At 38.9% G+C, this 27,985-nt stretch overlaps 1 protein-coding gene across 11 annotated transcripts in view; it reads right to left on the bottom strand.

Moving 5' to 3' along the window:
- Positions 1 to 855: 855 nt before the first annotated feature.
- Positions 856 to 27,985, bottom strand: part of spag9a (sperm associated antigen 9a) — a 36,419-nt gene continuing 9,289 nt past the window's right edge. Inside the window, exons 3-32 of one of the 11 annotated variants that reach the window (XM_058414907.1) lie at positions 23,115 to 23,185; positions 22,038 to 22,132; positions 21,202 to 21,358; positions 19,142 to 19,225; positions 18,025 to 18,169; positions 16,480 to 16,573; positions 15,725 to 15,846; positions 14,318 to 14,329; positions 13,685 to 13,742; positions 13,399 to 13,551; positions 12,859 to 12,910; positions 12,558 to 12,691; positions 12,290 to 12,346; positions 11,062 to 11,241; positions 10,799 to 10,928; positions 9,928 to 10,017; positions 9,577 to 9,729; positions 9,083 to 9,251; positions 8,704 to 8,937; positions 7,413 to 7,605; positions 6,995 to 7,117; positions 6,774 to 6,854; positions 6,581 to 6,648; positions 6,341 to 6,489; positions 5,494 to 5,665; positions 5,240 to 5,353; positions 5,017 to 5,052; positions 3,557 to 3,733; positions 2,958 to 3,101; positions 856 to 2,875 (exon numbers count right to left, since the gene is read on the bottom strand). In XM_058414907.1, coding sequence (XP_058270890.1) covers positions 2,745 to 2,875; positions 2,958 to 3,101; positions 3,557 to 3,733; positions 5,017 to 5,052; positions 5,240 to 5,353; positions 5,494 to 5,665; positions 6,341 to 6,489; positions 6,581 to 6,648; positions 6,774 to 6,854; positions 6,995 to 7,117; positions 7,413 to 7,605; positions 8,704 to 8,937; positions 9,083 to 9,251; positions 9,577 to 9,729; positions 9,928 to 10,017; positions 10,799 to 10,928; positions 11,062 to 11,241; positions 12,290 to 12,346; positions 12,558 to 12,691; positions 12,859 to 12,910; positions 13,399 to 13,551; positions 13,685 to 13,742; positions 14,318 to 14,329; positions 15,725 to 15,846; positions 16,480 to 16,573; positions 18,025 to 18,169; positions 19,142 to 19,225; positions 21,202 to 21,358; positions 22,038 to 22,132; positions 23,115 to 23,185 — 3,578 coding nt within the window. In that variant the 3' untranslated portion in view covers positions 856 to 2,744. Of the gene's footprint in view, positions 2,876 to 2,957; positions 3,102 to 3,556; positions 3,734 to 5,016; positions 5,053 to 5,239; positions 5,354 to 5,493; positions 5,666 to 6,340; positions 6,490 to 6,580; positions 6,649 to 6,773; positions 6,855 to 6,994; positions 7,118 to 7,412; positions 7,606 to 8,703; positions 8,938 to 9,082; positions 9,252 to 9,576; positions 9,730 to 9,927; positions 10,018 to 10,798; positions 10,929 to 11,061; positions 11,242 to 12,289; positions 12,347 to 12,557; positions 12,692 to 12,858; positions 12,911 to 13,398; positions 13,552 to 13,684; positions 13,743 to 13,967; positions 13,983 to 14,317; positions 14,330 to 15,724; positions 15,847 to 16,479; positions 16,574 to 18,024; positions 18,170 to 19,141; positions 19,226 to 21,201; positions 21,359 to 22,037; positions 22,133 to 23,114; positions 23,186 to 27,985 lie in introns of all 11 variants that reach the window. The other 10 variants (XM_058414891.1, XM_058414915.1, XM_058414899.1 and 7 more) reach the window with 10 other exon arrangements.

Raw genomic sequence — 27,985 nt, 5'->3', positions numbered from 1 at the left:
CTTTCTTGTGCTGTTCTTATCCTAGGCAAGGTCATGAGGGAAGTCAGGGCAGAAGCCGGGAGGACACAGAATACATTGCAGGGTACAATGGGACATACACCCATTTATATACTACAGGCAATTTAGAGATGGCCCTCAGGCTACAATGCATGTCTTTGGACTGGGAGAGGAAACCTGGGAACATGGAGGAAACCCTGAAGCACAGGGAGAACATGCAAACTCCACACACACAGGGCAGAGGTGGGAATCAAACCTGCAACCTCAAAGGTGTGAGGCAAACATGTTCCACGAATTTTCTTTGGGTTCTTTGGTCTCCACTAAGCTCGCAGTAGGCAGATTTGCTAATCAGACCTGCCCTTAGGTGTGAATGTGTGTGTGAATGCTGCACTGTAATGGACTGACACTCAGTGCTCGTGGGATAAGCTCCAGATCCATCACAAATCCATCGCAAAGGGAAAAAAAACCTTTACTAGTTATTGTCCTTTGTAGCAAGAGGCACTTTTTTACTTGTAGTGATTTGAGGCATGGGCATATTCTGTTGCTAGAGTTATACTGTAGCATAACTCTTAGTAAGTGTTTCGCACGTTTAAAATGTCACCATCATCACATTAGCAGCCTGATCAAAGCTGGAAATCAATGCAGTAAGCTCACACAAGATTCATTCCGCTTGGATTCATTTCTTCATGCATCTGTTTTAATAAAAAGAACACCCTCCAGAGTGTTAGTGTCCTCTGAGGAGTCGGATCTGTCTGATCTGTCACTCAACTTACTGTACCTTTTACCAGAAACTGCAGCAGAAACTGTTTTAACACCTCGGTTTTTGTAAAAAGGACTAAAAACAGCAGCGGCTGTTAATTCCCATGAAATTGAGTTTATTAGATTGTTAAAAATAAGGCTATGATGCTGTTTTAGCAAACATTGAACAGGAAAAACCACAGTAATGACAAGCTGTGACAACCACAGCACATCCTGTGTCGTTTAAGGGATCAAGCAACCGTCCACGCATACCGTCCGAGCACACAAACACACGCACACACACACACACACATACTAGTCCACCCAAAAAGGTGGCAATAATCAGGGATTTGAACAAACACACTGCAGTGTCCTTTTAAAAAAAACATGCATAGCTTAGTACAATGAACGCTGAATTCCAGATGATCCACACAGAGGTTATTCTGTATATCCTACATACTCTGATCCATGATGTTACACTAATCAACCACTAACAATGCAATTCCTTCACAATGTCCGTAATAATATCACACAAACTGTTAGAATGATCATGTATAAAGTTACATTCTGAACCACAAAATTCATTATGAAAAAATAAATACTGGAATGGCAAAAATACCTATATGAATATTCCCTTTCTGGAATAAAAACAAAACCAGACAGCCTGTTATTTATTTCCTTCAAATACAAAAACAAAAAGTTCAACACTGGCATGTTGTTGTTTTTTTTTCTTTCATTTTAACAGACTAGCATCAAAGAAGAGACACACGGAAAAAAGTTTTTGACTTAAATGACAAAGAGATAAGAATAAAAAAAAAGATGGTTTCAGTATCGAAAACCAGATGTGTAAACACTCAAGTTGAAACAAAAATGAATGCACAAAACCCCACTGGCTTAGTGCCTGGTGACCAATGAGTTAAGGTGCGATGCAAAGTGGTTCTGATAAAATCCCTGTCAAGAAATGAGGCCTTTAAAAAATTTGATCTTTAAATATGAAAATTTTGTAGTCAACGTCCAAAAAAACAAAAAGCCTAAATGGAATCCAAGTAACTAGATGCTGTTATGTATTTGTTCTACATTTGTTTTTCCTTTGGTAACAGGCTAGCCCCTTTTTGGAAAAAAAAAATAAAACATAAGTGTTGGTTTTTAGACTAAGTGTAGATCTAAGTTTAGATCTAACTACGTTGGTCACTATTTTAAAGTGCCAGCAAGCTCTAGCGTACAGGCGCTACCACATGAGGCAGAATCTAGTGCTAGGGCTTTTACAACACACTGAATTACTTCATTCTCACACACACACATACACACACACACACACACAAGACAGACCATGCCTTTAAGGTTCTAGGAAAATGCAAACAAGACACATGCCAAGCAGATTGAAAAAATAGCTTTCTGTTGCTCTAGAAATATCACACTATGCTACTGCGACGTCAGTCACAGTGCGCACAATTCGTGGCCTCACAAGACGTTTCTTTCTTGCTCTCTATCTATATATCTATCTATATCTTGCACAAAACAAATGACTTAAACATGGGGACTTCCCTTATATATGTGCAATTGTACGATCAGTTATGATGTAAACTGAAAGCATGTGTTTCCTTCACTGGTCTCTGTGCTTCACTACTCTAGTAAAATACTAGACTTGCTTTTGTTTTTGTTTGTTCGTTTTTTTTGGATTGACCATTCACACAAAGCCCAGTCACTAAAACTGTACATTTACAGTCCTGGACGGATTCATTTACTCCCTTTCATTTTCCTTATATTCCAGATTCCCTTTGACTTTATGCCTTGGCGTGAATGAAAATACAAAGTAATAAATCGTCAAAGAAAACACACACACAAAAAAAAACAAATGTATTCCTTAAGAAATGGGTTTGGGGATGTCTTCTAATAACAATCATGGGAATCATACTTCTAGTAATTTGTGATTAAAAAATGTAACAGCATGCCACAAGGTGGCTTGAGGGGCGGAGTTCTCTGTTGAACCTGAGGCAGTGATTGGCTGCTCACTCGTCATTCACGGCAACCTGCCAGACTATGATGTGGCTGCGCTCGGTTTTGGTGGGAGCGGACTGCAGCTGCAGGGTGGGTTCCAGAGGTTCCTCGTCCTCAGCTAGCCCTTCTCCATCTTCATCACCTGAGAGGCACCGGCCAGAATGTCAGGGATGGATCATAATGGAGAAAAATCACAGGAGCTCACCAGTTTGTAGTGTTCTTACCCATCCTGAAGTCGATGTAGCCCTCCCCTCCACTCATCACCAGCATGAATTTAGGATGCTGCTCTTGTGAGGGACTTTCAGAGGAAGGAGTGTCCGAGTCTGGTGTCATGCTATCAGGTGCTGCTGCTGGAGGAACAACCTGACCTGAAAAAAAAAAAAAAAAAAAAAAAATACACATATATATATATATATATATATATATATATATATATATATATATATATATATATATATATATATAAATCAGAGCTAATAATTCCATTTTACAAAAGCTTACATGTTGAGTGTTACTGTTGCTGAATTCTGGAAAATTCATGAAAAATTCTAAGTTAAAATTTTGTTGTATTATATAAATTGACATTTCTACGTAAAGAAAACAATATATATTTGATAAATTTCATATATTTATGGAAATCATGTTGTGTAAGGAGCCTGTTGTAAATGCAGTTAGTCTGCTGAAAGATGTCTCCCTTTGCTTGTCTCATGGCTTGATCAAGCTTTTAGACAGTCACTGGAAAGATCAATCCAATGATCATTACAGATTGATATGGATGAGGCATAATGAAATAATATGCCGACATTCTTTTCCTAGATAATACCTGGCACTGCAACGAAGAACTTCACTGCATCTCTGTGACCATGGAAGCAAAGTTGAGCATGGGCCATAGAGCAGTAGGGCACATAGGAGCCTGATGTCCCACAGTCTGCACTTTCGTCCCCGAACACACGGACTGCGCCACCGGGTCGGCTCGCTATTGCACCAACACTCCTATTAGCTGCAGTTCATAGGAAAGAAATGGCCTGGGTTAACTGTGTGGTTTTTAAGTCACAAGGCAGGTGTTTGTTTCTGTATTTAGTTGCATTTTTGTAAGTATGCTTTTGTGCAACCAGAGCAAGCTGCACAGATTGTCTATGTGGCCTCAAAGCACCTGTTACTGAGATGAGCTTACAGTTAAAGCAGACACACTTGAGCTATTTAGCAGATCAATATTAGGCCAGTAAGACAGAAAGAGAGACAGAGAATATTGCATAAATTCAGAGTAAAGTGTGCACTGTGAGGAATTAATAACAAAAGTGAGCATGTTGTTATTTAGACCTTTGACATAAAGACAATTCAGCCTGCTGGTCAGTGCCCACTGGAGCTGTATCAGGCATATCCCAGTGGACAGAACCCTCAGAAAAAAACAAGACCATAAGAGGTTATTTATCACAGTTGGCTGCTGAACATGTGGAACTCTACCAAAAGGAGCAGGAATGTACAGATGGCATGAATCAGAATGTACTTCTCAGCCTGATGCCACTCCATCAGGAAAAGCAGAAGGAAAATATGTAGGCTGGTTAGGGATATATACTGCTTGAAGAAGGAGTCACATACACATTCTCTGTGAAAGTTTTTTGTATATCCCTGCTAGTTGCTGGAGCCAGAGCACAGGGTCAGCCATGATACAGCAGCCCTGGAGCGCACGTGGCAGTGCTAGGACTGCCTGAACCTTCAACCTTCTGATCAGTAACCGAGAGCTTTAAAACCAGCATCTTCTAAACAAGCAAAATCTGACAACCTTAAAGGACTGAGTGGTCTGCAGGTAGCTCTATTCATCTGAATGGAGATCATCCATAAAAATGATCTGAAGAACCTGGATACGCCATAAGTACAGATAACTGTACCAGAATCAACAGTGACAGTTCTTTTAATTTTAAGGTGCTGGCCTTAAATAGTGAATAAATGAAATAACAAATAAGTAAGTAAGAGAAAAAGAAAGAGCTGCATCAAAGTTGCATATGTTTGTGCATCAAATCAGGTTACACTCCAAGCAAACGTTTCCTTATACATCAATTTCATCTTTGCACTTAAATCTGCGCTCTTCTCTACGCAACTTTGAGAGAACCAGACATTAGAGCAACATTAGAGAGAACCAGAAAAAAAAGCAGCCAATCAGAAAACTTCCTCAAGGTAAAGAAACTGACTAATATGCAGAAGTAAGCGCAAGCTAGTGTGCAGCAGCAATTAAGGGTCTTATCGCAGCCAGCTTGCTAAGCACGTGGCACTTTTCCCACTCACCCCTTAGCCCGAGAACTCCATGCTGAAGACCCAAAGCTATTGACAGAAGAACCCGGAGAAGAGTCAGAGACAGGACAGTGAAAGGTAGAGGAGTATACAGAAGAAGTGTGGAGCTAGATGAGAGTAAAGCCTACTTCCTGTCCGGCTTTACTGCATTTCTCCATGCATTAACAGCACGGTTCTTTTAAAATCCTGGACATGTTCGAAATATTTGCAAACTCACACTCTGATAGAGGGATAGAGATGATAACGCCATTTCCTGTCCCAACCCAGAGCCGCTTACATGACACCATGAGAGCTGTGATTCTCACAAAAGAGAAGCCCAGTTTACCTGTGCCTGTTAAAGCAAGAGAGGAACAGTGTTACACAAACAGGAAAAACACTTAATGCTGTTGTTTCCTGTCCCATACTTCTTTCAATGCCTTAATAATAAAGCTAGAAGGTAAGCTTCTTCCTCATACTCCTTATCATCCTCACCCAGCATTTTGCTGACATAAGGCTCAATGTCCACATCCTGGAGATGCTGGAAAGTGTGTGCATGGAACAGACGCAGGGTGGAGTCCAACCGGATGGAGACCCAGATCCCATCACCCACCCAGGCAAGCTGACGCACCTGACTCTCTTTCCGTGGGTGAGCATCAAATGACTTCTGCACACACACACACACACACATTATAGTCAGTAAGTGTATTGCATTTACCATAAAATTTTTGATGAAAATAAAATGAAAAATGAAAATGAAATTCCTCATGAAGTGACCATTTAAGACCATTTTTGTAACACATGTTGTCCATTTTTAGATTTTATTACACAGGTATTTATTTAAAGCCATATCACAAAACAAGGGATATTTATCCAGAACTTCCAGTTCTAATATTTAAGTAAACTTCATAGTAAAAGCTCATGGTTAAGCCTTCAAATGTGGTTGTCATTACATAACTTGAAAAACGCAGTCTTCAAAACATCATATTTGTTATGAAAGCTAGAATAATGTAATTAGCACTACATGGAAGTAATTAAGTCTAAACTGTGCCGTTTCTAAGCTATAAATAAGTCAGCATTGAATTTTCCGCAGTTTTTTTTCCACACAGTCAGTGATGTGCGCCTTATGGACTAATTGACAACAGTTGCCATTTTAACACTCTCTAGTAACCTATTTCATTGGAAATATTAAATCATACAACTATAAAAGTCTCTGCCCTACCAGATATGGTGAAGTAGACTATTAATAGGTTTTCTATATATTACAGAAAATGATAAATACGTCTGCTCTTCTGGTTTGGAGCTTCTACACAGTCTGTGGAACATGGAAATAGGAACAAACCTCAATCTTCATAGCTTTGGGATGGACGATATAGATCTTGTTCCTGTAGCCACACCACACTTTATCATGCACTACAGACATACAGCGGATGGAGTGGTGCGGCCGACCCAGGTCCAACAGGTGGTAGTTGGTTAAATCCCACTGGCTATCTATAAAATAGTATAAAAAAAAAAACCAATTTTTTTTGCACAACTGCATAAAAGCAGAGAAGATTGCACTGACTGATGTGTAGGGTCTTACCTAGTCCTCTGTGGAAGATGGCTAGTGTGCCATCAGCTAGAGCCACAAGCACTCGTCCTTTAACATGGCTGTGGGAAGAAAACCGCAATGAAACATCAGACAACTACAGCGCATGCCTGCTTCACCTGTGTACTTACATAGCAGTGATGGAATTTTAGTTCAATTTGATAATCTAGGATTTTTCTTAACTTACACAATATTAAGAATGGAGTCCTTCAGCTTCACAGCATGGAGGCACTTTCTCCACCGGGCCACAGATGAGTGCACATACAGGCTAGAGGAAAGCAGGAAAAAGCAACATAGCATGTATTTAAATAAATAATGTTAAAGAATGTGTGTGTGTGTAATTGTGTAAAAGAGAGACAGAGACAGAGAGAGAGAGAGAGAGAGAGAGAGAGAGAGAGAGAGATTCACCAGCCATTCTGAGCTCCTAGCCACATGGTAGGCAGGGTGCTGCTCATCCTCTGGGTCTCATCCCCGACCTGATCCTGCTCGCTGCTTGGAGAAGCTGCTCCATCTCTCTCTCGACCCGACTTCCTGGCAGTCACATCCCAGACAAAATTAACTACTGTTTTACTTTTTTCATTACTCAATCATGTCTTTTCTTTTTACAGTGCAGTCTAAAAACTAAACACAGTACAGTACAGTAAATCTATATGGTAAATGACAAAAGTCAGTATAGTGCTGGTGTCACTGGTTACAATGGCTGTTCAGAATGGCTTTTAATTTGTATTCAGTAAATCGCAAGAGAATTGCAATAGCAACAGACTGGACTTGTGTCATGCACAGAATGGAAGATTGACAGAAAACCATTCATTCTCTCTGTACTCACCTCTCTTTGTCTGTGGCTGTAGAGCTCTCAGTGGACTGTGCTCCCAGTGGATCTGTGAATACGTGCTCAGTGTAAATGCCAGGCTGGCTGGTATCTGTACCCGGTGGCTCCTCCTCATCCTCGGTAGCCTCAGTGGCTTCCTCTGCTGTGGGAACACTGTCTTCGTTGGGACTAGGTTCCCTAGACAACTCCACTGCACACAAGGTTAACATTACTGTACCATTTACCATGGACCATGAACACAAGAACTACACCAAGCATCAAATTAGTAAAGATATGTGAGTAAGAGGCTCTGCCTTCAGTTTAATTGAAGCTAGAAAAAACGTTTTTGAAATGTCATGAACACATGCTTTATTCAGAAACGAAGTAAATTGCCTGTGCTAATACCAGTACTTATATCTGAATTTAATCTTTTTTTAAATTCACCTTGGCTAAAACTGTAGAAATGTAGGAAACTATTACAGACATTTATTCAATTCAATATGTAATCTAAAACGATGCATACTAATGTCTAGATTATATAGACGTCTCATTCCAGCCTAGATTTTTTTTTTGTGTTGTTTGGAATTAGAATCAATTTGACACTGACTATTTTATGAAGTTGCAAAGAAAATATATGAATAAATGTTTACACATTATTGTGTAAACATGATCAAAAATGCTGATTTCACTGGTGAGTACATCACCCAGTATACATTACCTTGGGTCACATTTTTTTTATTAAATATATTTACTTCTATGTTAAGGGCTTGCTGTAATAACTACAACTATAACTGTCATGAATTGTCCCCTTGTGCTGAGAACTATGAGATGAGACACACAGCGTTTGTATCAGCCCACAGCGCTCATAGCCACGTTTTCATGTCATGTCTCTGCCCCTGTAGTGTCACTGCATGTTGCCTTAATGATTTGTGTGTGTATTTAAACCCACATGTGTCTAGGGTATGTTGCAAATAATTTATTCAGTTAACTCTACAATAACATACAAAAACATATCTGACAATATCAAACCATTGTTCATGGTCTGACTGTCATCTGTTTTTGACTGTTATTGCCTGACTTGTTGCTTTGATGATTATTAGTCTCACATTTTATTTTGCTTACCTGCATTTTTATTATTATTATTAAAGACCATTTACCTGCAATTGCATCCACCTCTGCATGTCAGTCCTAACAATCGTTATAATTGCCACCTTACGGCATGGAATAATTTTTATTTCCAAGGTCATCTCTCTTGAGCTCCCCTCCAATTAAACCCTTATTCATGCCAATTATAATGAACAGTTCTTACCTCTACCTCTTACAGGACTGAGCTCTGCCAGAAGTTCATTGGTTCCTGAGCTGCCGGTCTGAGCTCCAGACCCCGTCCCTTCTGCTGTACAGCCAACTGCTGAGATGCCACTCAGAGCTCCCTCACTGCCATGTGAGCTGTTACTGGCCAAACTGCCTGTCAGTGAGCCTTCAAGCCTCGCCTCTGAGTCCTGAGGAACTTCTTCTCCAGCAGGATAGTCTGTCTCCAAGACACCTGAAGCATAACACAAAAACTCTCAAGGCTCATGATCATTGTTCTTCCTCTACCGATGACCCTTGATATGAAACACTGAATAAAGATACAAGCTAATAAAGATCATTTCAAATCATTACATGATTGGGGCTGTGTGTTATCTGACCTGGCACGCTGGCTATGCACAGCACGTGTGAGTTACAGACGTAGAAGCTATCCAGCAGCTCAGAGGGATGTGTGCTGTCCAGGATAATGACTTTAGTGGAGGATTGCGTGCTGGTGCAGATCCAAACACGGCTGGACATGTCCACCTGCGCCACCTCACGCTCCTGCTCCTGACACACGTACACACATGCACATGGTTAGAAAATCTATAATTGCGTGAGGTTTCTGTCCAGAGATGTTACACTTATTGAGAAACTGTATCTCAAAAATAACTACAGAAATTAAATAAAATTAAGAATTAAAAATATACAAAGACACATTAGTCAGATAGAAATGCTTTGAGGTGTATTCATAACTCCAGAAATCTAATTAAAATTTATATTTATATATATTCATATATATTTTTTGTTTTAAAGGAATGTAAAGATTGCAAAACTTAATTCTGCAGAAGTGTATTTACAAAATTCTGCATTTTGTACTGGTGAAGTTGTTCACCTTGCTTTCCTGCTCCTGTTGCTCCAGACTGCTTTGAGAGCCTTTCCTTGGTCTAGAGGCCTCTCCCTCAGCTCCAGAGTCATTAAAACACACACCTGAGCCCGTGTCACGTGGCTTTCCACCTGAGAGGTTCACACCAGCTGCACACCACAGCTGGAGAAAGAGCAAATACATTTCAGCTTCATGCTCATTGAGAATCTATACATGATGTTACATGCAAATTTGTAAATAAATGTGAACAAGATAAGAGAGTTTTTGGTGATATTACATAATGAATTACAAAATTTGCCATTTCATTATTATATAACACAGCAAGTAATTTGTGCAGGTATTAAAACCCAAAGTGCTGACCTTCATAGAAGGATCTTTCTGATCCAGTGGTCTCAGGTACACAGGAACAGGCAAGTTCATCTTACTCTCTGCTTGCCTACCATTTGCTTCCTGTGAATATACAAAAGAGCAAAGAAAAAAAAAATTAAGTGAAAGCTCCAGACCCAGTGCTGTGCTTGGAACAAGTCCAGGATATAAAACAGAACAAAATGTAATTTAACCAATAATGACAACATGCTGATTATATGAACTAATACTGACTATGGAGAAGAAGGCATTACTTGAAGCCCTGGGAAGTGGCAGGAATTGAACCTCCTACCCCATGTGTGCAACAAATGCTAAGCACTAACCACTAAGTCACCATACCCCCGGGGCTTTTCCACACCTGTACTTATAAAATTTGTATTTGATCCTAAATTCAGAGGATTTGAGCTTGCATTAAGAGTGACACGCTGAACATGCTGAAATTTATAAATATTCTTTTCTGTATTCAGGCACTGGTACACTAGTCTCCACTGAAAAGGGAGACCTTGGAGAGGGACAAGGGAGACATGCCAATGGGGGATTTTTGTTTTTAAGTTGTTTTTTTATAAGGAGATCGTTTTACGAACATGTTTAGAAATGGTCTATGAGAAGTGTACAATTATGCAAAACTTACATTTTATAACATTTTATTTTAATAAAAGTTTATATTTTATCACATTTTATCAAGTATACTTTATCAAGTATATGACTGTTATTTAACATGCAGTGTGCTAAATGCAAATCCAAATGAATCAAAGCAAGGGAGATAAAAGCAACCCACTTATCTTCAGCTTTCTGCTGCCCTCAAACAAACTGCCTGATTTATCAAAATTGCAAACTTTCTATGCAGTGCAGCTTGAAATCTTGCCTTGTATTTACTGGGCAGACTCCAGCCGTGAGCTGCTAGCCTCCCGTCCTCCTTCTGTACGTGGGCTTTGACCTGCCTGTACTGAGCCTTCTTCTGCTCCCTACGTGATGGGGAAGTGCACATGTCCACGCTGAGAAAAAAGAGACAGAAAAATTCAAATGAATCACACTGACCTGAAAAGAGCACAAGGCTTAAAGGCAAACATGGTTTGAGCATAAGTGAGCTGTATAAAGAGCTGTATAAAGTGATAAACAAGCCCTTACTCATCTTTGAGGAAGTCAAAGGCTTTGGAGCGCTCAGTGGGAAACTGGGAGAAGGTGCTGCTCTTTCTCATGCCGCTGGGTGGATTGTACTTGACGTTAGAAGAAGGAGGCTTCATCGCACTGCTGCTGCTGGTGCTGGTGCTGCTGCTGGAGGACGAGGAACTGAACAGCCGGCTGAAGCTGGGACGCACACACACACACACACACATGCGGGGATGGTAATGGGAGCAGGACAAGACATGAAGTATTGGATCTGCTACACTCATTGGAAAAAACATATCTGAGGAAACCCTGTGCAGAATCCTACATGACACTGAAGCCATTCAGGTTTCAGTTAAGGAACCCTTATCAATCCAAAGAACTCCTGAGAGAGGTTTTTCAAGAGTCATTGCAAGGATATATGAATAAAGAAGAGCTGAATATAGCTGAAAAGATATTTGAAAAGCAACTTTCAGGGATAGAACATTTTCAGAAATCTACATCCACACTTCTAGGCTGATTTATTGTGTAATGACATGTAGTGAAATGAACAGAAATGTTTATTTTAATAAAGTAGAATATACAATACAAGCTGTCACAAGACATCCATACGAATGTTCATTTCAGCTTTGTGTTTCCGTACAATGTGCATGTAATAATTGGGAGACCACCAGGGGGAGACACTATATAAAGAAATTAGTCTAGTAGTTTAGCTGCAACAAGTATCTACCTGGAGACAGTGATGTGATGCAGAAAATTAGAAGAAAATTCCTACAAGTTATAGTATTAAAGCTGTATTCTGGGGTCCATCGAGTGTAGACCACTGTGTTTTTGATGTTAAGTAAGCAGACTGTTGGATATTCTATTGATGGCAAAAACAATAACAATTTCTGCCCTCTGCTGAACTATTGCATTTTTACTTCACAATTATCTAAACCGGTATTACAGTAGCCACGATGAGTATATGATGAACTGAGGCAGAGTGAGGTGCATCACAAGCAGGAGGAGCCCACAAGGAAAAATCCACAGAAATATAATCATATTGCTTTATCACAACTGGGCTGAGGGTAAGAGAGGAGCAGTTAGGATATAATTGTTTTACCTACATGCTGAGGACCACCAGAGCATCAAGTAAGAAGAGAAACACATGAATAATTTAAAATACAGAAACAATAATTAATAGATAATAAATAAGTTGGCCACGAGTATGTTTCTGGGGTAGAGGATGAATGTGAGTGAAAATGCTTACAATTGCCAGATGCTGGATTTCTTCTTCTCGGTAAGAGCAGGATTTTCTCTGGAAGCACTGTAGAGGAATAGGATATGTCATTATGTATGGAATAAAACATGACTCTACATGTTTGGAGAAAAAAAGGCCTTCACACCAAAAAATGTAGATGATTTTTGGGCAAATTGTTGTTTTTATTCTAACAAATGCCTGCTATAAGAATAACAACAATTCTGTACTCTGAACTAAAAGCTGTACGGTTTTTCAAAAAGAAAATATGAGTGTTTACCGAATCATTTCTGTCCACCTGACAGCCTCCTGTAGCTCCATCAGTCTCTCTTTATACTGGTTCCTTTCCATTAGTACACGCGCCATCTCTACTCGAGTGAACCGACGCCTCTGAGCTGTGGGCACGTCACTCTGCTGACAAAACACACATAAAACTTTGCTTCAGAAGGTATTAGGACCGTTATTGTATATACACTACAATTTTCTATAATATTCTATGCTCGCTTCTGCTATTTAAAGACAAACGGGCCAAACTGATAGAATACCAAATCACACATAGTATTTATTCAAAATGTTCTCACCTCATCTTCCTCTTTGCTATTCAGTTTGGTGTTCTCCATTTCAGCCCGAACTCTACAGCACATAAAAAATAACATTGACCAGATAGTACAAACATTCATTCATTCATTTTAGTGCTTTCTCTTGGGCAGGTTTGCACTGGATCCAGTATCCTAGAAACATTGTGCTTAAGGAACGTGAACGGGACGCCAGTCACAGAGCATCATATACACACACACACAAACACACACACACACATTCACAACTAGGGGCCCTATAGATTAGCCACTCCACCAACCAGAGCATGATTTAGAAGGTATGAAGAAACTTGACAACCCAAAGGAAACCCATGTGAAACTGTACAGATTAAACTGAATCTCTAGGGTATTACTGCTATATTTTGTATCCTTATGTTATAAAAGCATCCTTATGCCAAACAAAAGCACTATATCATGCCTACACAAGTCAAATTGGGTCTCATGAGGCCAGTTGTATGACAACACTGCATAGTGTAAAGCAGTTTTAACTAAAAATACTCAGAGAGAAAAGAAAGTGACACAAACTTCTTAATCTCTTCCTCAAGCTCTTTGTTCTTCTCCTCCAGTTTGGCCTTAGCCTGCAGAAGTGTTTCCAGCTCTCCATGAAGAACCTCCCTCTCAGACGTAAGCTCATCCACTTGAACGATCAGGTCGTTCTTTACCACATTCAGTGCATTCCTGTGTACACACATATGTGCTTTAAGTCATGTTTTCATCAGATTTTTTGATGCAGTACTATGGCCATTTGACTTGCGCCTAATTTTTTGTCAATTTTTTCCTTAAATGTGCTTTTCTGGAAAAGTGCTCCTACTTTGTCTCCAGCAGCTGCGTGTTCTCCATAATGAGATTCTCCACTTCTCGGCCCATTCCTACAAAAAATACGACCAGTTAAATTGAGACCTTAGGATCCCAGGGTTAGTTTGTCTCTCTTTTGGGACAAGGGCCTGGTGTGATCTCTGACTTTAACCAAGATTAGGGAAGGATGTAAAAACACATACACACACACATTCACTGTGACATACAAACGCAGAGAAAGAGAAAGGGAGAGAGACAGGCATTCAGACATGAATAGGAGAGCTGATGGTATGTCTTACCAAGCAAACTCAGGTCTGAAAAAGCATGCAGTCCATGTTAGGCAGAGAGAACAGGAAGGATGAGGATAGCCTTTAAGTAAATAATGGCAACAAGTAAACCAGAAAAAAACATACAGTATGTTATCTCCCTCCCCTTTAGTGCAGTACAGATCTCTTATTTGCCAAATATATGAAATATTACTTCACTGCAAATTGTTTGCTCTCTTAGTATTATGGGGTAATGAAAAATGAATAAAAAAGGAATAAATGAGTCTACATGCAACCATTGTCCTTGACAGAGTTACACACAGAAAGAACAGGAAGTGAAACACAGACAGGAAGAGAGACAGCTGGAAGGGATATATACACACCAGAGTACTCCACTGGGATTAGGCACAAAAACCAGAGAACAGGAGGACACAGCATGGAGAGAAAGAGTGCAGTCAGCATTAGAGTGTCTAACATATAGCAGGGACTGACTACATGACTACACATGGCAAGGAAAGCACATAAATACTTAACTGACTCTACTTAAACATTAAATCATAAGATTTACTAATACTAATATTTCATTGCCAGACGTTTGTTGCAATTAATGTTCAGCTTTGTTAAAACACGCATATGATCTGCAAGCAGCCAATCAGGACAAGCCTGGGACAGAGGTGATCATGACCGGTTAGTAGCAATGGAAAATGGAAAGGAAGCAAGGTTTACTGCATCTTTACTATTTATAAATAGCACAAATTCAGTCTGGTGAACTGCAGCCAACTGGACTTAGTACTGCTGCTTACTGCTGCATTTGCATATTTATTTTTTTTTAATTGGCGCATTTTAAGTTTAATTTAGTGTGTTAGCTCTCAGCAATACATCTTCCACTTATGTGAATAAAAAGCTCAGGGTCTGAAAACGTTTTCAAGTATTGGTACTTGCCAACACACCAATCAGCCATAACATTAAATCCATTCTGTGTAGGTTTTCCTTGTGTCACCAAAACAGCTCTGACCTGTCAAGGCATGGACTCCACAAGACCTCTGAGGCATCAATAAATTGATCTTGTTTGTTTAGCCTATCCCAAGAATGCTCCATAAAATAGAGATGGTACCTCTCCTCTTCCTGAAACCATTCCTGAACAATTTTTACAGTGTATCAAGACGCATTTTCCTGCCAGTAAGTAAAACTGTTGCCATGAAGCAGTGTACTTTGGTCTGCAACAATGTTTAGGTAGGTGGTACGTATCAATGTAACATCCACATGAATGCTAGAGCCCAATGCTTTCCAGCAGAATATTGTCCAGAGCATCACACTGCTTCCACTGGCTTGCCTTAGTTGTGGCTCAGATCCTAACAGTTGCCCATTTTTCCTGCTTCTTACACGTCAACTCTGAGAACTGACTGTCTAATATATCCCACCCCTTGACAGCTGGCAATGTAACAAGATACTCAATGTTATTCACTTTTAAGTGGTTTTAATGTTATGGCTGATTGCAACAATATGCTGAAAGCAATCCATTACAATCCATTAACAATTAACATTACCCAATCTTCCTTTCATTTGTAAACATGCAGCCATATGTCTATACAGTTTACTGCTGCATTTCCTACAATAGTATTAAGCATTCACCTTTTCCACAAAGGTATAATGATGCTTTATATCAAAATATTACTGTTCCTATTTTAATCTACTGCTACAGGGAAGATTTTATTCTTTCTTCCGTGTTTTTAGGAGATAAGATGGGATGATTAACAAGATTATTCTTGGTAAAGCAGAAAAGCTCTTACCCAGTAGATCAGCTCCTTCATCCACATCCCCAATGAGGCCAGAGCCTGCACTTGACAGCTCCTCAAACAGAGAGTCCGTGTTCCGGTTAAATGCCTTGTTCTCTATACCTTTAGTTGGTGTGCTGAAATGTATTATGTAACATTATCCACTAATAATTAGTAGAGTTTTACATAAACATGTTCTGTGAATAAGGTAAATGTAAATCATGTCATTTCAAGTACCTAATACTTTACCTTCATAATACAGTCGGTCATAATTTTCTGGTTATTTTGCTCAGACATTTGCTCAGACATTTCAGTAAACCGTCTCAGTATTACAATGTAATAAATGGCTTTATTTTGTTTTCAGCTGGAGGCTCTTGTGAATTTAATACCTGTCCTTCATCTGCGTTTTTTTAGAGCCTCTGGTGAAAAAGTGACTTTCAAGCAGCAATAAATCAAAATGAATCAATTTTCATTGACACCACCATGTATTTTGCACCTGAAACATGCCTAAATTACACATCCATTACAGGACGCACACAAAATAAACAACACATGTTTTTGTTTATACGATAAGATGCAATCCACAGTAGAACTTGTTAACAGCTTGCACATTTTTTGCAGGTGTCATTAATTTTGTACAGATATTTTCATGTTTTAACATTCAGAATATTATTGTTTGTTTTTGGATGTCTATGTTGGGACAGATAAGGCAAGGGCAAGCTTGATATAACACACTGTATATGCATTATGATTGAGTTACAAATTTGTACCTGGAGCCTTTGTAGCCACTGAGGTCCAGATGAAGCTCTGGGGTTGATTCGATAATAGCTTGCACATCAGACTTGTCCTCATTCTCCACCAAACCTACATGACCCAGATGGCACATAATGTGCACTCATACACTGATATGAAGTAAAAATACATTTAAACTGCATTTAATCAGCTAAAGAAATGTATTAGTAGCATATACGGAAAATTAAACTTTTTGCAACAAAACATCAGGTAGGATTTAAAATTGGGACTTTCATACTAGTTAAATATTCGTCATTTTAGTTCATAAAAAAAATGTGGGGAAAACAGCAAGTACTCGATCAGTTTAATATTGTTTAATAATTTTTTAATGGCATAGCCTAATAGCACATTCAACAGACTGTCTGGTATTTTGTAAGACTGATCCTGCCTTTTTATATTTTTGTTATGCAAATGGAATGGAATAATCCTGTAATAATACTAGCGTTTCTACATGTAACATAATTGCACATCAATATTATATTTATTTTGTTCTAATTCTTATTTCTATTTATTTATTGTTTTTAATTTTGTTTATTTATGTAGTTATTTACATGCACAGTCTAAAGAGAAGTAGACTGGGTTTTCTTTTCATTGCAAGTTATAAACTATATATAATATAAATATACTGAACATAATGTATATAGAACAGAACCCCAGACTAAGCCCTGTGACACTGAACTAACCCCAGACTAAGCCTTGTGACAATGAACTAACCTCATACTAAGCCCTGTGATGCTAAACTAACCACATACTAAGCCCTGTGGCACTGAACTAACCCCAGACTAAGCCCTGTGAGACTGAACTAATCTCATACTAAGCCCTGTGACACTGAACTAACCTCATACTAAGTCCTGTGACACTGAACTAACCTCATACTAAGTCCTGTGACACTGAACTAACTTCATACTAAGTCCTGTGACACTGAACTAACCTCATACTAACCCCTGTGGCACTGAACTAACCTCATACTAAGCCATGTGGCACTGAACTAACCTCATACTAAGCCCTGTGGCACTGAACTAACCTCATACTAACCCCTGTGGCACTGAACTAACCTCATACTAACCCCTGTGGCACGGAACTAACCTCATACTAACCCCTGTGGCACGGAACTAACCTCATACTAACCCCTGTGGCACGGAACTAACCTCATACTAGCCCTGTGGCACTAAACTAACCTCATACTAAGCCATTTGGCACTGAACTAACCTCATACTAAGTCCTGTGACACTGAACTACCCTCATACTAACCCCTGTGGCACTGAACTAACCTCATACTAGCCCTGTGACATTGAACTAACCTCATACTAAGCCCTGTGACACTAAACTAACCCCAGACCTAAGCCCTGAGACACTGAACTAACCCCAGACCTAAGCCCTGAGACACTGAACTAACCCCAGACCTAAGCCCTGAGACACTGAACTAACCCCAGACCTAAGCCCTGAGACACTGAACTAACCCCAGACCTAAGCCCTGAGACACTGAACTAACCCCAGACCTAAGCCCTGAGACACTGACTCACCAGTTGAGATGGAGCGAGTCCCCGGTGCAGCCTGCACCTCAGCACACCTGCTGGATCCGTCGCCATCCTCCCGCTGACAGTCCAACCCTGGCTCTGAGGCCGTGGTAGACATGGGTGTGACAGAACTGGAGCCCAGCAGCTCATCCTGTAATCACCAACAGCACAATCATTATAGAGCACAACGGAGGTCAGAGGTCACAGCTCTGTGATAGCTCAGTCAGAAAGGGGACAAGATGCCTTGGATCCAGTATTTGAATTGGATTATTTCAGTAACAGAGCTTGTATATAAAAGCAAATATACTGTGACTGCTAAAAACCTTGAACACAAAGGACAGAAAACAGCAGGGTAATCCATTACTCATTACTTTGACAGCCACATTCAAACACATCACACAAAGGGCTAATACTGAAACAGCACACAAATTAACACTGAAGACCACAAACAACTGAACATGACTCACACACAGAGGGCACACAAAGACCACAACATCAAACAGCATTTAAAAAAAACAACAAATCAACCTTCACTAAAAAAAAATTGCAAAATAAATGCAATTAGCTATTTTTTTAATGCAGGACAGCCCACAACCAAAGCCAAAGTGCTGCTCGTTGGAATCAATTTTAAAATACTTTGAACACTTAGTTCTCAAACAATAAAAAATATTACAATTAGAACCGTTATAGCAATTTGGTATAACTATATGACATGAACACTAGAGTTTTCAGATCAACTAGTGATACTAGTCTAGCATAATGAATGATGTTAAAATGAGAATGAAGCGGATTTTGTGCAACCGAAATGCCATGCGATCGAACTGTTAATGCGCTGTATGCAACCACAATCTTCATTCACTCATCTAAACCTACCGCTTTACACACTCTGCTGGGACACCCCGTAATCTGTTGATCTAAATAACTTCAATTTGCTATGCCAGAGGACAAATTCCAATCTTAATTTTGTCGGTGTCCAGTTACTCTTTTGAACACCACCTTAGTGGTTGCATTCAGCACAACAGGGCATGAGGAGTGGATGTTGCAAAGCTGCACGAGAAACTCAGCATCAGTGCATGATGGTGAAATGGGACTGCGCAGCCTCGGCTGTGACAACGCCAACTACCTTACAGTCGTCTGCCAGCATATTCCCCCAAGCCTCCTGTGCATTATTAACCTCGCTTTTCTGTGGAGGATCCTCCGCCTCCAGCTGTTTTGGGGAAGAGAATTCGAGTGAAGCATGATTCGTGGCATGATAACTGTACAATCCAGTATCATGGTTTTTGGGTATATCATAGCAACCACATGCTTCTCACTGTCTAAACAGGATGAGTTATTTGATTAGGAAAATTGACAGACGTTAAGAGGACCTTTTTTTAACCCTTCAATTAAACACAGATATATAGCTTCCTCTGATTTTTTTTAGCTAGTACTCAGTACCGTGCAAAAGTCTTAGACCTCTTAGGTCTGTAATATAAATGTCATTTTTAATTTACAATTTATGTCTTGTTCATTAGTAATATGTAAAAAATTATAATGTTATATATGTTTAGGTACTGTATGTTGCGATTATATTGACTTAAGACTTAATGAAATAAATCTGTTTCAAAAAAAAATAAATTTATTAATTTTAAATTTATATCCAGAATGTACAGGATACATTTCTGTAAAGTGACTCGATGATAGTGTCTATTGTTAACAGTGTTACACAAATAAAATAGTATTGAATTGAATTAAACTGATGGTATTAAATTGAAAATGACATGACCCTCCTTTCTTGGCACATTATTACAGTGCATTTTGGATAGTAAATGATAATCATTTTTGATCCATCACATTTGAGTTGATTTCAACCTCAGGCTTTTACTGAATGCATTTTATGCTAATTCTTGGTTAACATTATTGTTCACATTTATCTGTGTGTTTCAAAGCCCACTCTCCAACTGTGATGGGACGAAAGCGATCGTTTTAATTTCACAGCGCTTTGTATGAAGTGTTGAGGAAAATAGTTAGCAAGAAAGAAAGAAAGAAAGAAAGAAAGAAAGAAAGAAAGAAAGAAAGAAAGAAAGAAAGAAAGAAAGAAAGAAAGAAAGAAAGAAAGAAAGAAAGAAAGAAAGAAAGAACGAAAGGACTACATATTTTGGTGTAACGTTTGCCCACTTAGTCAAAGTAGTATTATTTCTTAACTGTCACATTACCCTTTTTTATGTTTGTGTATTTGTTTAATATAGTCCAATATATTTCTCCACATTTTACTGATTACTTCACAGTATAGTAGTCATTGATATTTATAATAATCACATGATTGCTTCACATCCTCTTTTTGTCATAACCCTGTGACATTTGCACGGCACTTCGTCTGTCCTTCGGAAAGCAGGCATCATATTTTTATCGTCATGCAGCATTTCCTACATGTTCTTCCTAACAATTTCCACAGTATACCATCACACTGACACAATACCCCAAACGTGTTGGAAGTTGTTGACATGCATATGAAAGCATTTTAAGCATCAGTAACCACCAGACAGAAGAACCCAGACTGAAGCTTGCAGCTAACATTGTCTCAGAGGAAGCACTGAATTTTTGTATATATATATATTATAAATATATATATATATATATTATAAATCTCCTTTGCCCAGGTCTTCTGTATGGTATTCATGGATATTTTGTCAGGCATAAATACAAGTCAGACACACATACAGCTCAAGAGCCAGTGAGAGTGAGTGTGTCACATGGTTTGAGATACTTACCCCAAGATATTCAGTTATGCTTCGTTCTCCTAGCGACTAGACTCCGTATATAAAAAAATTATTCTAATGCTTAAATGTCTTAAATCTTTCTGTGTTAATGCTGGTATTCTGATTCTGCATCTGCTAAACATGTTTGAGAATAATTTATTATATACACCATCACCTACAGTACACAAACTGGATGTGTGTGTGTGTGTGTGTGTGAGAGAGAGAGAGAGAGAGAGAGAGAGAGAGAGATGTTGAAACTACAAAGAGTTACAATCGTTACACATGACAAGCGCTCTTCTCTAACAGAAACGTTGCTTATGTACATCTTTCATGTCTAGGCTTTGGTGCTGTGGCCTTAAGATTAGCATCCCGTCTCACTTCATTGAGGCTTGTATGTATTACGGTTGATGCATCATACCAGGGAATTCCACAGAGGTTTAAGTACCTTGAGACTGGCATTTGATCGATGTTGACTAAGATCAGAGAATCTCCAGCCTTCTGTCCCCGGAGTCTCTGCTCGGCCCAGGAAATCCGGGATCTGAGAGTTGTTCCCACCACCACCAGACATGGGGAAGATGCCCAGAGAGAGCGGTCGCTCTTTCCTAGCATCCAGGAATGAATGCAGAGAGGAAATTAGAAAAACAGACAGACATTAAAATTTTATAGTGCGATTGACTGAACATTTCGTTATCAATACTTCTATACTGTGCATTTATATCACATAAACCATGAGAGGTAAACATTGGCAAAACCTGTGACAGCAATAAGAACAATAAGAGCTCAAAATAACTGCATGTGCAATATTTTAGGACACAAAAATGAAAATTGATACATAATTTGATAATATACAGAAATTAAGTATGCCATGCATAAAATGCATTCATTTAGATGCATTTTTCCTGCAAGAAACACAACAGACTTATTAGTATTATTCCAATAATGGTATTTGTTCTGACTGCCTGCCCTTATATATGTAGTATACAACAGAGCAGACAAACAAGCTACTAATATGTCTCTTTATGTGTCACTATGGCATATATGTTGATTTCCCTTACACATTTTACTAAAAATTGTGCTCAGCTTTATTTCTCTTCCCAATTGATGCAAAGAAACTTCGCAAAATGTTAATAAGACTACATTTCTGTTGGTTGTATAATATTATACTGCAAAATAACATTTTAAGTACAGCGTATGGTATTTTCACATTAGCATGCATTTGTTTGCAAGTTGTTAATCAATTATAAAGGGATTTTTTTCATGAGCTGTATAGCCCTGACCTACCTGACTCTGCCCAGGGTTCCAGTATCTGACACCTCTCCTCCGGTTATCTGCTGGAGTTTGATACGTTCTACATGTTCCATGTAGTTATGAATCATCTGCAGGAAACAAACAAGAACATCACTGCTGATAACTGGTAACAGATATTTAGCATGGTAAGCAATGCTAAACATGTGCCTCTGCTAAAAACACAGACTGACGCTGGTGGTGTTGTATATCACCTTGCTTTTTATCATTTAATCCTTTCCTTTTTCATCATACAAAAGTCAAGTTTTTTTTGTCAGAATACACAGTTACACTGATCAGGCATAACATTATGAGCAGTGAGAGGTGAAGTGAATAACACTGATTATCTCCTCATCATGGCACCTGTTAGTGGGTGGGATATATTAGAGGCAGCAAGTGAACAATTTGTCCTCAAAGTTGATGTGTTAGAAGCAGGAAAAATGGGCAAGTGTAAGGATTTGAGCAAGTTTAACAAGGGCCCAATTGTGATGGCTAGACGACTGGATCAGAGCATCTCCAAAACTGCAGCTCTTGTGGGGTGTTCCCGGTCTGCAGTGGTCAGTATCTATCAAAAGGGGACCAAGGAAGGAACAGTGGTGAACCCGGCGACAGGGTCATGGGTGGCCAAAGCTAACTGGCTAACTGTACATGGGGAGTGAAGGCTGGCCCGTGTGATCTGATCCAACAGATAAGAAGTTAATGCTGGTTCTGATAGAAAGGTGTCAGAATACACAGTGCATGACGGGTCAGGGCTGTTTTTCAGCAAAAGGGGGACGAACACCAACATTAGTCATAATGTTATGCCTGTTCGGTGTATATACAATATACAGCTGCAGTGAAAACCTGGCCTACTCCTGAACAATTCTGCATATAAATACCTACATTAGAAAATAAAAATGACATTTTTTATTAAATAATAATAAACCAAAACCAAATAAACCAAAATAATTAGAAATATTATGAGATAAAATATTTGTACAGAAAACTGCGCAACATGATGCACAAAATGTGTAGTAATAATAACTGTACAATTGTACAGTAACAGTTACAGTAGAGATGATGCCGCTGTGTTACCTCTGTGTGTCGCTGATGAAGAGCATTGTACTCTTTCTTGAGTTCTGCCTCTCTTTCCTCCAAACGGCTTACTGTGAGTGAGCGAGATAAAAGAAAGAGAGACAATAAGAGAATGGGTGAGAATCATTTCACAGGTTGTTAGTCATTTTCTAAAATGTCCTTATGTGGAACAACACAACAGAATTCACCCTACCACCTGGAAATCAAGTCTCGCTGATTTTCATTGTCACAACTCAGACCCTAAGGGTTGGATGCAAATGTAGCAGAATTTATTTTATGACTCAAAGTGGTGACAGGGATTGAGCAACAATAGGATAGAAAACAAACACAGATGTGGCAAACAGTAGTGGATCCAGTGACACTGAAACAAAAAATCACACATCTAAGAACATTCAAAAGTAATGGAACAGAAACCAACGATAGAACACATACATGCATGAAAATTCCAAATCCAAAACATGAGTCAAGACAACCCATGGGCAAACAGGACAATCCAAGGCAAAGCAGAATCAATCTGAGTCTGTGGTGGACAATGTTTGATGGCCGCAAAGTAATGGGAGTCGTGACATCACGCACTGCGGCACACTGTCAAATTTTGACAAATCCATAGACATTTGAGAGAAAAACTGGCTCTGCTGTCTAGGGGGGAAGGATGGTAGACCTCTCCCTCTCTCTACAAAAGCCAATAGTGAGCATGCATGACCTCATGCATGTAGATAAAAATGGGATAAAATTTGAGTTTAAAAATGTCCTTAAAACACTGAAAAAACTCCATGTAAGGGTGACAGCTACACACGTAGCACTTTTCACATACTTGCCTGCCTAACTCTCCCACATGTGGAGGATTAAATGGTCTGTCCACTAGGAAGCAGGTCAGAGATTACACATCTTTCAGCATACCCAGAATTCTTTCCCTGACCACTTCCTCTAATTTTGCCCAACAATATAAATAGTAAAAATGGCAGGAGTTCATGTGAAGGTTATGATAATGTGCATCTTGAGAAAAGAAATGTTGTGAATAAAGGCATTGGTTGCTTCACACTCTACCCCTACTGTTTACACTGAAACCATGTGAAAACCACCTCAATCCAATACGTGGTTCAGAGGTTCTTCACACCCATACTGAATTCACAAGATGTTTTCCAGGATGGAGATTAAGCATAAGCCTGACAATTTTCCTTTAACTGTTCTAATCCAGTATCTTTTTTTCATTCACAGGATCCCAGTTACATCCTTGCAGTGTCAATATAGAGATATGGAGTAATCACTACCAGAAAAAGCAATCATCCCTCTGAATCATTTAGTACTACCATTTAGCCACTGGGTGACTATGTAGTCTATTAAAAAGGATTTTGTAAGGCCATTTGTAGAAATCAGTTTGAGCATTTAATGTACAGTGGCTAAAGCTGGAATCTTGACCCAAGTAACTTGTCCTTCCTGAGTGTGAAATCTTCATTCATTCCAAAATGTCAAGAGGTCCTGATCCATGATTTCTCAGGTGGAAATTCAGCAAATCAGATTAATTTAGTCAGGGTTAGAGTGACCCATCAAGCTTGACACAGCTGATGCCAACGGTTTAATAAATTCTTCACGGACTTTCGGAAATAATTTCATTTAATGATTCATGGAAATAGGTGTGCATCAGTCACGTCAGCGGGACATTTTTAACTCTTGTGTGGGTGGATTGGGAAAACAGACATGAAGCATTAAGAAGGACAGAACGTAGATACAACTCGATTAACTCAATTATGTCAAAAAAATACATAGATGTCTGGGTTTGTATGCATTTTTTCAAAGCAAATCTGAAAAAAAAAATCATCATACATAACTACAAGAAATAGATTGTATATATATATATATATATATATATATATATATATATATATATATATATATATATATATATATATATATATATAATTAATTTAGGAGTATTAAATCCTATTAATATACTACATTTATACTAAAAGTAATAAACAATTAAATGTAAAATTTAAAGAAATTTAACAGCCTAGCCTTCTCTATCACACAGCAGTATAAATATGAATAAGCTTCAGTTTCAAACAGACTCGGAGACTAAGAGAGCTCCTCTTCATGTCTACAGTCACTGGGGGGAAAAAAATGTCCATTTGAATGCAAAAACGTCTGGAGAGTATCCCTGTCCATATGAATGAGTTATTAGCACATAAATGCAACCATGACTGAATAACAAACCCAAAGGCAGCATTTTACCCAGAAGGCTTAAAAGAAGAATAAGATGTTCTTTGTAATTCCTTACTTATCGTGTCATGTACGGTAACATCAAGATTAGTATGAAATAAGCTCTAATCCAGGTTTAGACTTCTGTACATAATAATGAAACTGAATATACGCTACAAAGCCAAAGCCATCCAGACTCGGTGCTCACGTTCAGATGTGTTATAGCTTCTTGGCAAATAAAATAATAATGTGACACAGCCCTGAGGCAGTGGTGAAAGATGGAACAGGAGGAGATGTTGATGTTTGGGGGTGCTGTATGGAGGGCACTCGTGTAGCTTGCACATAAACAGATGAATAAATCAGCAGATCCTATGACAACTCAAAAGCTCAATCAAGTCAGGTTCCAGGTTGTAACAGACAGCTTTTTTTTTACAACAAAATGTGGATTATAAACTGCATTATGAAGGAGTAAGCATTTTCTTTCTATACTTGAAGCAATAATGCTGCAAATAGCAGCTCAATTGATAGTGTATCAAAACCTAGCATGACCCTTATGAAATCACTGATTAATACTGACTAGTACATAGTCCTGGATCTTCTGCATCTTATAGAGTATGCTGTAATGCTCTGCTCATGCTGAAACTGGACTATGAACTCAATGAGAAATATTCCTAGGCAGCATACGCCTCTTGTGAATCATTCACCACTTACAAGGGTTGGCTGCACACGGCTGCTTTTTTGAGCTGTGATTTCCATACACGAGCACCTTATTAGAGTCTGTGGGTATATGTTTTGATACACATGAGAGCTTTATAATTTCCAAATATGTTTCCTATAGGCTTAATGCACCAATAATACAGCATACACCTTAATCCTGCTAGATGGAGGCTAAGACCACAAATAAATCTAAATCATACCTGTGCTATGGAGAATAAATACATTGGAGCTGGAAAAGATTACAAATGAATATGATTCAATTGCTGTTTTGTTACTGCGCTGGTTGGTGAGAGTTAATGGGCATGTGTGGAAGATGGTGTGACTAAAATGAGGTCATAGCCTAGATTACGTGCACAATACCTTTGTGGGGGAATCATAAATTCATAACTGAGTGAGTGGCATGGAAAAAAAGAGGGACAGAGGGAAACACACTGATACTGCAGCTACGTATTACAAACACATGAATGCTGTATACATTTACAAGTATAAGATTTGGACATAATAATGATTGCTGGTACTTTTCCTAGCCCCTAGCTGATGGTTCCTAACTGAACTGAAATGAATTATCAATGATGCACAAAGTATGATAGGATGTGCTGTTCTAATAAAATAGTTTATGACAAGATGATGTGGCAGAGTTACTGTTAACACCCCAAACTGGATTATTTTTCAATAGTAACATCTCTTATATGTCTATTACCAACAATAATTTACATTTTGAATTCACTGATTTAAAGATTCATTTAGTAACAACATCTGAACGACATTATACACAGATAAGCCATAACATGAGCACTGAGAGGTGAAGTGAATAAAACTTATTATCTCCTCATCATGGCACCTGTTAGTGGGTGGGATATATTAGGCAGCAAGTGAACATTTTGTCCTCAAAGTTGATGTGTTAGAAGCAGGATAAATGGGCAAGTGTAAGGATTTGAGCGAGTTTGACAAGGTCCAAATTGTGATGGCTAAAGGACTGGATCAGAGCATCTCCAAAACTTCAGCTCTTGTGGGGTGTTCCCGGTCTGCAGTGGTCAGTATCTATCAAAAGTGGTCCAAGGTAGGAACAGTGGTGAACCAGTGACAGGGTCATGGCCATGGCTCATTGATGTACGTGGGGAGCGAAGGCTGGCCCGTGTGACCCGATCCAACAGACGAGCTACTGTTGCTCAAATTACTGAAGAGGGTAATGCTGGTTCTGATAGAAAGGTGTCAGAATACACAGTGCATGATGGGTCAGGGCTGTTTTGGTAACAAAAGGGGGACCAACACAATATTAGGCGGGTGGTCATAATTACACCTGATCGATGTACATTTTAACCTTTAAACCGTTTTCATAACATTTGATGTTACCGAATGCCTGAGAGACAAGTTTCTAGACTATCGCTAGTTACAGCAGCTATAAGCAGCCGATCCCTCAGCACCCTGTCTCTGTTCTCTCTCTTGACGTTAATACAACAATAAAACACACATTTATATGAACAAGATACCATACAGTCCACTGTCCTTAAGATCTGACCACTCCAAACCTCACTGTTACAAAGCTCTGACACTGGAGACTCGTTCCAGAAATGTTAAATAAATGCTGCACACAGTGAATGATTCACCGTATCATATTTCTTTTATCATATTTCTTTAATCTGTTTATTATTAGCCTTTTGGTATGTGGATCATCCACCATATAAGTTCCCATGTAAGTCATTAATATAGGCACAATAACTTATTAGAACAAGCATATTAATGTATGTAAATAAATTCAGCCAGCACTACGGCCAGAGCCTTGCTTTAAGAGCAACACATTATGACCAATCTGATTGCAGTGTTGTATAACATGTAACAACTAATGAGATTTTCATCATTACATAATATTGGATACATAAAATTGTATCCACTTCGTATGAATCATATTGTCATATCACCCAGCCACAGCGGCAACATTAGAGATGTGGTGTATG

Source organism: Hemibagrus wyckioides, linkage group LG02, assembly GCF_019097595.1.
Source record: "Hemibagrus wyckioides isolate EC202008001 linkage group LG02, SWU_Hwy_1.0, whole genome shotgun sequence".
In the NCBI taxonomy this organism is placed as follows: Eukaryota; Metazoa; Chordata; class Actinopteri; order Siluriformes; family Bagridae; genus Hemibagrus; species Hemibagrus wyckioides.
Note: the sequence above shows the minus strand (reverse complement) of the source record. Positions and strands in the feature narration are given on the sequence as shown.